General features: G+C 39.0%; 1 protein-coding gene and 1 long non-coding RNA gene across 2 annotated transcripts in view; both read right to left on the bottom strand.

Moving 5' to 3' along the window:
- Positions 1-1141: 1141 nt before the first annotated feature.
- Positions 1142-7426, bottom strand: LOC118938853. The gene is made up of 2 exons (XR_005036231.1): positions 4456-7426; positions 1142-4391 (listed from the first exon to the last, which is right to left on the bottom strand). It is a non-coding gene; the product is annotated as an uncharacterized LOC118938853 (long non-coding RNA).
- A 2271-nt stretch (positions 7427-9697) lies between these two features.
- Positions 9698-13356, bottom strand: part of LOC118938852 (high mobility group protein HMGI-C-like) — a 104859-nt gene continuing 101200 nt past the window's right edge. The window contains exon 5 of the mRNA XM_036945350.1: positions 9698-10628. Within this exon, the coding sequence (XP_036801245.1) occupies positions 10560-10628 (69 nt within the window). The 3' untranslated portion in view covers positions 9698-10559. The remainder of the gene's footprint in view (positions 10629-13356) is intronic.

The raw sequence follows: 13356 nt of genomic DNA, 5'->3' as shown, positions 1-13356 counted from the left end.
GATGGCCATGGTGTCAGGAAGAACATTGTCTGGGAATGTGTGTGTGTGTGTGTGTGTGTGTCCAAAGCCCTCCCCCCTACATCCTTCCTGACCTAGACTTCTCAGTGGAAAAAGGATGGCTGACATCCTAACACCATCACGCAACAGACAGGATGAAACAAGATGGCTGACATCCTAACACCCTCACACAACAGACAGGATGAAACAAGATGGCTGACATCCTAACACCATCACACAACAGACAGGATGAAACAAGATGGCTGACATCCTAACACCATCACACAACAGACAGGATGAAACAAGATGGCTGACATCCTAACACCATCACACAACAGACAGGATGAAACAAGATGGCTGACATCCTAACACCATCACACAACAGATAGGATGAAACAAGATGGCTGACATCCTAACACCATCACACAACAGACAGGATGTAAACAAGATGGCTGACATCCTAACACCATCACACAACAGACAGGATGAAACAAGATGGCTGACATCCTAACACCATCACACAACAGACAGGATGAAACAAGATGGCTGACATCCTAACACCATCACACAACAGATAGGATGAAACAAGATGGCTGACATCCTAACACCATCACACAACAGACAGGATGTAAACAAGATGGCTGACATCCTAACACCATCACACAACAGACAGGATGAAACAAGATGGCTGACATCCTAACACCATCACACAACAGACAGGATGTAAACAAGATGGCTGACATCCTAACACCATCACACAACAGACAGGATGAAACAAGATGGCTGACATCCTAACACCATCACACAACAGACAGGATGTAAACAAGATGGCTGACATCCTAACACCATCACACAACAGACAGGATGAAACAAGATGGCTGACATCCTAACACCATCACACAACAGATAGGATGAAACAAGATGGCTGACATCCTAACACCATCACACAACAGATAGGATGAAACAAGATGGCTGACATCCTAACACCATCACACAACAGATAGGATGAAACAAGATGGCTGACATCCTAACACCATCACACCACAGACAGGATGAAACAAGATGGCTGACACCCTTCGGGAGGAAAGAGAGAGAATGGGGAAACATTAGCCAAGAAATAGAAACTCACACCGTCAACAGAAGCCATATTTTAGTTTTTTTTATTTTATTATTGTGCTGAAACAAGGCTGTAAATATCTATTAAGATAACTTGGGTTTTGTCTTGTATATTCAAACAAGTAATGTGGATGTGTAATTGAAGACAGCAATACTAGGTGGATAGAGAGGAGGCGATGCAAGTTGGGATAGAAGACATGACGTTCTACTGAGGGAGACGGTGTCAAAGACAGAAATTATGTTTATTCCCCCCCCCCCAACCCCCCCACCGCCGCCTCTCCCCTCCACAGATTAATATAACTACGGAACATTGCATAATGTCAGAAAATGTTCTTTAAAAAAAATTACAAATTACATGTCCAGTCTTACCTAGAGGTGACTGAGAGGCAGAGAAGAAACAGTCTTATAAAATTTATCCCCCGACAAAAAAAAATAAACTATATATATATGAAAATTTTACGATGTTCTCCCTGTTCTCTTTCGTCACCATGAGTTTTACGAAGCAGATATTTAAGCTTGCGTCACAAATTGCACCCTAGTCTCTATATAGCGGACTGGTCCCGTAAAGGCTCCGGTCAAAAGTAGTGCACTCCCTGGTCAAAAGGAGTGCACTAACATAGGGATTAGGGTGCCATTTGGGCGCAGGCTTAGTTTGAAAAATGAGGTAACAGTAGGCCCTTTTTTGTTTGTTTGTTGGAGGTAGTAATGTGTATTGGGACTGTTCTAGAACGGGGATCATCTTCATTAAGACTCGAGAGCTCAAAGCGCGTCAACAAAACAGTGGTTTCCATAGTTACACATTCACACCAACATGAGGTAAAACATCCCAAAAAAAAAAAAAAAAACATTGTTTCAATTGTTGTTGTTTTTTAATACTCTTACACTTTAGAACTCGAGTATATATATAATTATATATATAATTATATATATATATAATAATTATATTTATATATATATATTATTATATATATTTATGAAAAATAGTCCAATGTTCATGGAGCTCCAACATTGGAACGTCATTACCTCCTATGATATAATCAGTGTCAGCTATGAGCACCACAGTGTTTAGCCCTTTTTTTTTTAAAATGTTTAAAAATAAAATCTCTTATAGCTTTTCATGCTGATGATCGACAGTCTGGCGATGGCTGCGTCTCAAAACAGTACTAGCCGTCAATGACTTGCTTCACCCCCTAACCTGTCCTTGTTTCCTCAATTTGTCTCAAAGCTCATTGGAGGAGAAGTTCCCGAGAGGAGGAACCCGTAGAGCCACACCTCCAATGAGCTTTGAGAGGAATTACGGCAACGAGGAAGCAGTAAGCAAAGGATTTTTAACCTGCTTGTGGCGTATTTAGACAAAGCCATTGTTCTTCTCAGCCGTGAAGTCTATCTGTTTCTAGGCCGTGCTTTTCAAAGCCACAACATGTGATCGACCAACTCACACAGGTAGGCCCTACGAAGCCGTTTCAAAACCAAGGCAGCTGTCAAACGGCGTCGACATAAAGCATAGGCCCACTATGACTTCACCTCGTCAACAATAGGCTGGTTCTTGATCAACCTACGCTCTCTGTTTTGATTGTTATGTACCTGAGAGTTATCAAGAGTTGTTATGACAGATGAACCCACCCAATGATACAGTTCAGGGAACATTCTGGACAGTAATAGTGTGTGAAGAAACTAATGCTGCCTTCCTCAGGAAAATAGGAAATTCTGAAGTATGCATCTGACTGAGAAACTCGGAAGTATTCGACTGAGAAACTCGGAAGTATTCGACTGAGACACTCGGAAGGATCCACCTGAGAAACTCGGAAGTATGCGACTGAGAAACTCGGAAGTATCCGACTGAGACACTCGGAAGTATTCGACTGAGAAACTCGGAAGTCTCCGACTGAGAAACTCGGAAGTATCCGACTGAGAAACTCGGAGGTCTCAAACTGAGAAACTCGGAAGTATCCGACTGAGAAACTCGCAAGTATCCAACTGAGAAACTCGGAAGTATCCTACTGAGTAACTCGCAAGTATCCGACTGAGAGACTCGGAAGTCTCCGACTGAGAAACTCGGAAGTATTTGACTGAGAAACTCGGAAGTCTCCGACTGAGAAACTCGGAAGTATCCGACTGAGAAACTCGGAAGTATCCGACTGAGAAACTCGGAAGTCTCAAACTGAGAAACTCGGAAGTATCCGACAGAGAAACTCGGAAGTATTTGACTGAGAAACTCGGAAGTCTCCGACTGAGAAACTCTGAAGTATCCGACTGAGAAACTCAGAAGTATTCGACTGAGAAACTCGGAAGTCTCAAACTGAGAAACTCTGAAGTATCCGACTGAGAAACTTGGAAGTATCCTACTGAGTAACTCGCAACTATCCGACAGAGACTCGGAAGTCTCCGACTGAGAAACTCGGAAGTATTTGACTGAGAAACTCGGAAGTATTCGACTGAAAAACTCGGAAGTCTCCGACTGAGACACTCGGAAGTCTCCGACTGAGACACTCGGAAGTCTCCGACTGAGACACTCGGAAGTCTCCGACTGAGAAACTCGGAAGTCTCCGACTGAGAAACTCGGAAGTCTCCGACTGAGACACTCGGAAGTCTCCGACTGAGAAACTCGGAAGTCTCCGACTGAGAAACTCGGAAGTCTCCGACTGAGAAACTCGGAAGTATCCGACTGAGAAACTCGGAAGTATCCGACTGAGAAACTCGGAAGTCTCAAACTGAGAAACTCGGAAGTATCCGACAGAGAAACTCGGAAGTATTTGATTGAGAAACTCGGAAGTCTCCGACTGAGAAACTCTGAAGTATCCGACTGAGAAACTCAGAAGTATTCGACTGAGAAACTCGGAAGTCTCAAACTGAGAAACTCTGAAGTATCCGACTGAGAAACTTGGAAGTATCCTACTGAGTAACTCGCAACTATCCGACAGAGACTCGGAAGTCTCCGACTGAGACACTCGGAAGTCTCCGACTGAGAATACTCGGAAGTCTCCGACTGAGACACTCGGAAGTCTCCGACTGAGACACTCGGAAGTCTCCGACTGAGACACTCGGAAGTCTCCGACTGAGAAACTCGGAAGTCTCCGACTGAGAAACTCGGAAGTCTCCGACTGAGACACGCATGTTGGGTTGTTTGACTAACTCTCTGAGGCTCCCTACCCCAGGCCTGTGTGAGTGGAAAGGGCATGTTGGGTTGTTTGACTAACTCTCTGAGGCTCCCTACCCCAGGCCTGTGTGAGTGGAAAGGGCATGTTGGGTTGTTTGACTAACTCTCTGAGGCTCCCTACCTCAGGCCCGTGTGAGTGGAAAGGGCATGTTGGGTTGTTTGACTAACTCTCTGAGGCTCCCTACCTCAGGCCCGTGTGAGAATATACCATGTTAACATTTAAACGTTGTAACCCATCACTACTTAAAGAAGCATTTTCGTATACATCTGGTTGAACCATAACAACAAGAAAGAGAAAATCACGTGTCGTAAAAGTACACAAAATAACTAATCAAGTATATCAATATCTACTAATTAACAAAAACAACAAAATCCATGAATACAATATACAAAAACCCCAAACATATATTTTTCAAAACCTGAAAATCTTCAAGATACAATTTTTTTTTTTAAAGGTTATTTCTTCCGCAGGGTGAAGTCAACATTGACTTGGTTCAGAAGTTTTGAAAACAAGTTACAAAAAAAAAAATATACCTTTTGAGTAAGGGATCTTTCGCAGTCCTTAATATCGATAGATTTCATCATACATTATCAAAACTCGCACTGATATAGAAAGAAACCCGGCAAAAAAAAAAAAAATTCCTTTTCAAGACTGGAGGTAGGTATTTGTCAATCGATTATAAGTCCATTTTTTTTTAATCAGTTTGTTTGAGGTACGTAATGTAGATGAAATAGTTCAGAAAAAAAAATCTGAGCAAAAACAAACAAACAAACAATAATATCGTGTCGTGTCACACAAGCACTTGATTCTTAATATAAAAAAAAAAAAACGTTGAGTAAATCAGAAAAACAAATATATATTCAAGTGAACAGTTTGTCAAACAGAAGGCCCAGTTGAGGAAAGGTAGAAGTGGGTGTCTCGTTAGGACTGACTTAGATACACAAACACTAATGTTCATGTCAAATAAAGACACCACAGTGCTTCTTCCATTAGCTGCTTATGAGTTCTACAAAGGAATTATATATATATATTTTTTTTTTAAAACTCCTGATTTCAGTAAATTACCTGTCAGATTTACACAGAACATTACACGGAACATGTCTGTTCCACTGTGAGACACAAGACAACAACTTTTATAACAAGTTAGCTCGTTGACACACACACACACACACACACACACACTGCCACCCCATGCATTGTTGTGTGTAGTAATACTATGTAGTACTGCGTAGTACTATTTAGTACTGTGTGGTACTGTGTACTACTATTTAGTACTGTGTGGTACTGTGCAGTACTGTGTAGCAGGGCAGTGTGCATTCCTTGAGGTTGGAGTTTTCAGGTTGTTGCGGTGGAAATCGGAGGTAGTTTGAAATGGTGAGGAGATATTGCATCAGCATCAGACCACAAAGTGCCGACATGTCTTCGGAATTCTTAGAATACCTGAAGTAAGGATTATCAGGGTTCTAGAATACCTGAAGGATTATCAGGGTTCTAGAACACCTGAGGTAAGGATTATCAGGCTTCTAGAATACCTGGAGGATTATCCGGCTTCTAGAATACCTGAAGGACTTTCAGGCTTCTAGAATACCTGAAGTAATGATTATCAGGTTTCTAGAATACCTGAAGGATTATCAGGCTTCTAGAATACCTGAAGGATTATCAGGCTTCTAGAATACCTGAAGTAAGGATTATCAAGGTTCTGGTTCTAGAATTCCTGAGTCATCCTATCTCACACTGCCACTAAAGGTGCAGGTAAAACATGAGGTTCCTATCTCACACTGCCACTAAAGGTGCAGGTAAAACATGAGGTTCCTATCTCACACTGCCACTAAAGGTGCAGGTAAAACATGAGGTTCCTATCTCACACTGCCACTAAAGGTGCAGGTAAAACATGAGGTTCCTATCTCACACTGCCACTAAAGGTGCAGGTAAAACATGAGGTTCCTATCTCACACTGCCACTAAAGGTGCAGGTAAAACATGAGGTTCCTATCTCACACTGCCACTAAAGGTGCAGGTAAAACATGAGGTTCCTATCTCACACTGCCACTAAAGGTGCAGGTAAAACATGAGGTTCCTATCTCACACTGCCACTAAAGGTGCAGGTAAAACATGAGGTTCCTATCTCACACTGCCACTAAAGGTGCAGGTAAAACATGAGGTTCCTATCTCACACTGCCACTAAAGGTGCAGGTAAAACATGAGGTAAATTGTGTTTTTTGTTATTATGTTTTTGTTTGTATGTATCTTAAGGTTTGTTTTGTTAAGGCAGACCAGGTTAGTGTGAAAAAAAGAGAGCATTTCCTTAGCAAAAATAGTATCAATGGAATCCATGGTTTTACAGCAATGCTGTGAATAAGAAGGAACATACAATTACAAACATACAGTCTGTCTGTCTGTCTGTCTGTCTGTCTGTCTGTCTGTCTGTCTGCCTGTCTGCCTGCCTGCCTGCCTGCCTGCCTGCCTGCCTGTCTGTCTGTCTGTGTGTGTATGTGTGTCTGTCTGTCTGTCTGTCTGTCTGTCTGTCTGTCTGTCTGTCTGTGTGTATGTATGTATGTATGTATTTGTGTATGATGTATGTATTTGAGCAGGTTAATCAGATGACATTGATAAGAAGTGATATTTAAGGGGATTGATCATGGAAATAGAACTAAGACAATATCTAAAAATCATCTCTCAATCCACAACGATGAAAGGAGTCCACCAAAGACAGGGAGACTGCTGCAGCCCTCAGGTAAACGCTGGATTAAATACAGTTGTTGTCTAACTAAAAAAACAGCCATTTTGGTATTGAAGCATTGCAATGTTAAAGCTCTCTGTTAAATGTATACTTGTAAAACGAAACTGGATAATCAAGGTGTCGATGACGAGAACTGTGACTATCAACTCATTGTTTCCTAATAGAGAAAACAATAAAGTAAAGTACATTACTTATAAGAGCAGTGTAAAACCAATAATTATCATATTACCTCCGTTAAGATCGTTCCGTCATATGAAGTTCCCCATAATAAACATTAACGCTGAGTTCTTCTCTTTGTTGTGTGGTGATAACTATCACAATATAAAATGATAACTATCACAATATAAAATGATAATTATCACAATATAAAATGATAATTATCACAATATAAAATGATAACTATCACAATATAAAATGATAACTATCACAATGTAAAATGATAATTATCACAATATAAAATGTTAATTATCACAATGTAAAATGATAATTATCACAATATAAAATGATAATTATCACCATATAAAATGATAATTATCACAATATAAAATGATAATTATCACAATATAAAATGATAATTATCACAATATAAAATGATAATTATCACAATATAAAATGATAATTATCACAATATAAAATGATAATTATCACAATGTAAAATGATAATTATCACAATATAAAATGATAATTATCACAATATAAAATGATAATTATCACAATATAAAATGTTAATTATCACAATGTAAAATGATAATTATCACAATATAAAATGATAATTATCACAATATAAAATGATAATTATCACCATATAAAATGATAATTATCACAATATAAAATGATAATTATCACAATATAAAATGATAATAATCACAATATAAAATGATAATTATCACAATATAAAATGATAATTATCACAATATAAAATGATAATTATCACAATATAAAATGATAATTATCACAATATAAAATGATAATTATCACAATATAAAATGATAATTATCACAATATAAAATGATAATTATCACAATATAAAATGTTAATTATCACCATATAAAATGATAATTATCACAATATAAAATGATAATTATCACAATGTAAAATGATAATTATCACAATATAAAATGTTAATTATCACAATGTAAAATGATAATTATCACAATATAAAATGATAATTATCACAATATAAAATGTTAATTATCACAATGTAAAATGATAATTATCACAATATAAAATGATAATTATCACAATATAAAATGATAATTATCACCATATAAAATGTTAATTATCACAATATAAAATGATAATTATCACAATATAAAATGTTAATTATCACCATATAAAATGATAATTATCACAATATAAAATGATAATTATCACAATATAAAATGTTAATTATCACCATATAAAATGATAATTATCACAATATAAAATGATAATTATCACAATGTAAAATGATAATTATCACAATATAAAATGTTAATTATCACAATGTAAAATGATAATTATCACAATATAAAATGATAATTATCACAATATAAAATGTTAATTATCACAATGTAAAATGATAATTATCACAATATAAAATGATAATTATCACAATATAAAATGATAATTATCACCATATAAAATGTTAATTATCACAATATAAAATGATAATTATCACAATATAAAATGTTAATTATCACCATATCAAATGATAATTATCACAATATAAAATGATAATTATCACAATGTAAAATGATAATTATCACAATATAAAATGATAATTATCACAATATAAAATGATAATTATCACAATATAAAATGATAATTATCACAATATAAAATGATAATTATCACAATGTAAAATGATAATTATCACAATATAAAATGATAATTATCACAATGTAAAATGATAATTATCACAATATAAAATGATAATTATCACAATATAAAATGTTAATTATCACCATATAAAATGATAATTATCACAATATAAAATGATAATTATCACAATGTAAAATGATAATTATCACAATATAAAATGTTAATTATCACAATGTAAAATGATAATTATCACAATATAAAATGATAATTATCACAATATAAAATGTTAATTATCACAATGTAAAATGATAATTATCACAATATAAAATGATAATTATCACAATATAAAATGATAATTATCACCATATAAAATGTTAATTATCACAATATAAAATGATAATTATCACAATATAAAATGTTAATTATCACCATATAAAATGATAATTATCACAATATAAAATGATAATTATCACAATGTAAAATGATAATTATCACAATATAAAATGTTAATTATCACAATGTAAAATGATAATTATCACAATATAAAATGATAATTATCACAATATAAAATGTTAATTATCACAATGTAAAATGATAATTATCACAATATAAAATGATAATTATCACAATATAAAATGATAATTATCACCATATAAAATGATAATTATCACAATATAAAATGATAATTATCACAATATAAAATGATAATTATCACAATATAAAATGATAATAATCACAATATAAAATGATAATTATCACAATGTAAAATGTTAATTATCACAATGTAAAATGATAATTATCACAATATAAAATGATAATTATCACAATATAAAATGATAATTATCACAATATAAAATGATAATTATCACAATATAAAATGATAATTATCACAATATAAAATGATAATTATCACAATATAAAATGATAATTATCACAATATAAAATGAAGAAGCAAAAGCAGGTGAAAAAGGTTCTCCAGTAAAACAGATATGATGAAAAAACGACATACCTGCCAACAACCTCAACTGAGGAATTCATCCATTAAAAAGGTGTGATTTTAGCAAGTTAAAGCAGCCAATTTGTTATGAAAAAGGCAAATCCACGCTAGATTAAAAACATGATAGATTAAAATAACCTGACTTGAAGAGAGAGTAGTCTGTCTCCCTGCGTTTGGTGGTCCGACTCGGGGAGGGGAGGGGGGGTCTGTGTGTGTGTTCTAGACCTCTGTACTGAAACAGCAGCCATATGGTCGCAATTTGTGAATGACAATAACATACTCCCCCCCCCCCCCCCCTAGTATCTATCTCTCCCTCAAAGAAAGACAGCCTGGAGAATCAGTCGACAACGACAGGGGGAGGAGGGGAGTAGAAACTGCAACGGTACAAAACCCCCAGAACCTCTGGTCTTAATAACAACAGATAAAACATCACTGTTGTTGTAAAGAGGTACAGCGAATCTTTGTTTGTCATATTTAGTGTTTTCTCGTGTTTTTTTTTTTTTTTTTTGCGGCTCATGTTCTGAGGATTATTAACGTGTGTTCATCTCAGAATCAACAACAAACAAATAAAAAAAACAAAAAATAATAAAATAAACACAAACAAAAGTATTAAATGAAAACAGTATGATATGAGAGTAGACAGAGGTCAGAGGTCATGGATCAACGTCCTTAGTAAGTGGTGAAAGGCAGTGGTTCCCCAGGAGGAAGAACTGTTTACAAGGAAGTAGAGGTCAAATGATTGTTGTTCTTTAATCCTCCTCTCCAGACTCCTCCCCTTCCTCTTCTTCTTCTTCTTCTTCTTCTTCTCCTCCTTCTTCCTGCAGGGGCAACACAATGACCCGGGTCAGTTTCACACACTTTCTAACAGAACACGGCTTCTTCTAATGAAGGACAAAAAAAGCTAAACTTGGGTTGGTTGTTAAACTACTTTTCTTATGAGCAACCTTCATTCATGTAAAGGCTGGCCTAACAACATTGAAAGTGACACGGTTTGATCATATGGTAACATAACACCATCGCAGAGCATCAAGACTTGTTGGAGCGTGAAACTACATGAAAGAGACAGAGAAATGCCAGGTTAGTTCAAATTCCTGAACAAACAGTTTTTTTTTTTTTTTTTGCTAAAGGAGTTAAACTTCCTTTGATATAAAACGTATTACCAGAAAGCACTTCCTGGAAAACATTTGTCCCCGTCCCCCCCCACCCCCCCCTAACAACGTTAGTTTCACAGTCTCTCTTTAACAAGCTTTACACAAGAACACTACAGCAGGGTGTTTACAACTTCAGAAAAGCCTTCCCAAGATGGCCGACCGGCGACCACCATGGAACAGGGAGAAAACGCCCCTCCATCCCAGCCTTCCTCGCTTTTCAGATTGAAATGGATTTTTCATTTTCCACATGGCTTCCATTTTATTCAGGGGGGGGGGGGGGGGGGGGGGGGGGGGGGGGGGGGGGGGGGGGGGGGGGGGGGCTAACTGACACAATTTATAACCCTCTTCCTTTCCCAGGCTGCGGCTGAGGATGTGTCCCAAATTGCACCCTATTCACCTCAAAGGGCCCCCAAAGACTCTGGTCTAAAGTAGTACACTATGAAGGGGATAGGGTGCCGTTTGGGATGCGTCGGGAGTCTGAGGCAGTATTCCCATTCAGCAGAGAGAGAGAGACAGAGAGAGGCGAAAGCTTGTCTGCATTACAGGACCCCACCTCCCTCCCTCCCTCCCCACCTCCCTCCCTCCCTCCCCACCTCCCTCCCTCCCTCCCTCCCCACCTCCCTCCCCACCTCCCTCCCTCCCTCCCCACCTCCCTCCCTCCCTCCCTCTCTCCCCACCTCCCTCCCTCCCTCCCCACCTACCTCCCTCCCTCCCTCCCTCCCCACCTCCCTCCCTCCCTCCCCACCTCCCTCCCTCCTTCCCTCCCTCCCCCCCTCCCTCCCCACCTCCCTCCCTCCCTCCTTCCCTCCCTCCCCACCTCCCTCCCTCCCTCCCTCCCCACCTCCCTCCCTCCCTCTCTCCATTCATTAATGCAGCAGACACTTCAGTAGTGAAGGGTCCACTAAACGCTACCATGTGACACAGCCAGGAGAACCAATGAGAGTGGAGCGAGAGGGAAGGAGGGAGGGAAGGAAAGAACCAAGGAGGGAGGGAGGGAGAGAGGGATGGAGGGAGGGAGAGAGGGAGGGAGAAGGGAGGGGAAGGAGGAGGAAGTAGGAGGAAGTAAGAAGGGGCTACCGGAGTTTGGACATTTATAAACCCTTAGTGATTAACAGGAGGGCTAAACTAGAGAGGTGTTTGTCATTAACAGGAGGGCTTCGGTAGACCTTATATATATATATATATATATATATTTTTATTATTGCCATTTGTCAGTTAAAAGTCATGAATGTAACTATTGTTTTGTGTTGTAGTTGTAGCCCAGGTTGTCCTGAACAGAACAGGGTAAAAACACACTGTGAGGCTGAATATGAGGACTGGACGCTCAGATGAATGAAAGTCAGATAAATGAAAAGGCAATTTTTTTTTGTTGTTGTTGTTGCTTGGGGTCTCAGGACTGATCGGGGTTAAAGTTCCTGTCCTGCCGCAGGATTCATTGTACTGCTTGGTTCTCTCTGTGCATGGTTTCTATCCCACCTCCCACCTTGAACAACCCCCCCCCCCCCCCCCCCACTGCAAAGCTCTGTGCCCCCCCCCTTTCCTTCTTTGAAGTAGATAAGGAGTTTTCTGGAAGACAGGGGAGAACTGGTAACCAGCCCTGCCTCTGTACATCATTAGGGACTTTGTGGAGAGAGAGGAGACAGGTTGGAGCGTCCGGGTCAGGACCGTGCTCCCTCCTAACCCCTTCCTCCTCTACTCTCCCTCCCTCCTAACCCCTTCCTCTCTCCTCCTAGCTCCCTCCCTCCCTCTCCCTCATCAGCTCCTTTCCTCCCTCCCTCCCTCTCCCTCATCAGCTCCTTCCTCCCTCCCTCCTTCTCTCTCATCAGCTCCTTCCTCCCTCCCTCCTTCTCCCTCATCAGCTCCTTTCCTCCCTCACTCCCTCTCCCTCATCAGCTCCTTTCCTCCCTCCCTCCTTCTCCCTCATCAGCTCCTTCCTCCCTCCCTCCCCCACCCTCTGGAATGAAAGGGGTTGGATGGTTTGCACAGGGTGCTGGCAGTGTAGGGCTCTGAAGTAAAACAGCCAAACAACGAGAGAGAGAGAGAGCAAGAGAGAGAAAGCAAGAGAGAGAGACAGAGAGAGAGAGAGAGACAGAGAGGCAGAGAAAGCAAGAGAGAGAGAGAGAGTGAGAGAGAGAGAGAGAGAGAGAGAGAGAGGGAGGGAGAGAGAGAGAGTGAGAGCGAGAGAGAAAGCAAGAGAGAGAGAGTGAGAGAGAGGGAGGGAGAGAGAGAGAGTGAGAGCGAGAGAGAAAGCAAGAGAGAGAGAGTGAGAGAGAGAGAGAGAGAGAGAGAGGGAGAGAGACAGAGAGAGAGAGAGAGACAGAGAGAGAGAGAGAGAGAGAGACAGAGAGAGAGAGAGAGAGAGAGAGAGAGAGAGAGAGTGAGAGAGAGAGAGAGT

The sequence above is a fragment of the Oncorhynchus mykiss genome, chromosome 15 (assembly GCF_013265735.2).
Source record: "Oncorhynchus mykiss isolate Arlee chromosome 15, USDA_OmykA_1.1, whole genome shotgun sequence".
Classification (NCBI taxonomy): Eukaryota; Metazoa; Chordata; class Actinopteri; order Salmoniformes; family Salmonidae; genus Oncorhynchus; species Oncorhynchus mykiss.
Note: the sequence above shows the minus strand (reverse complement) of the source record. Positions and strands in the feature narration are given on the sequence as shown.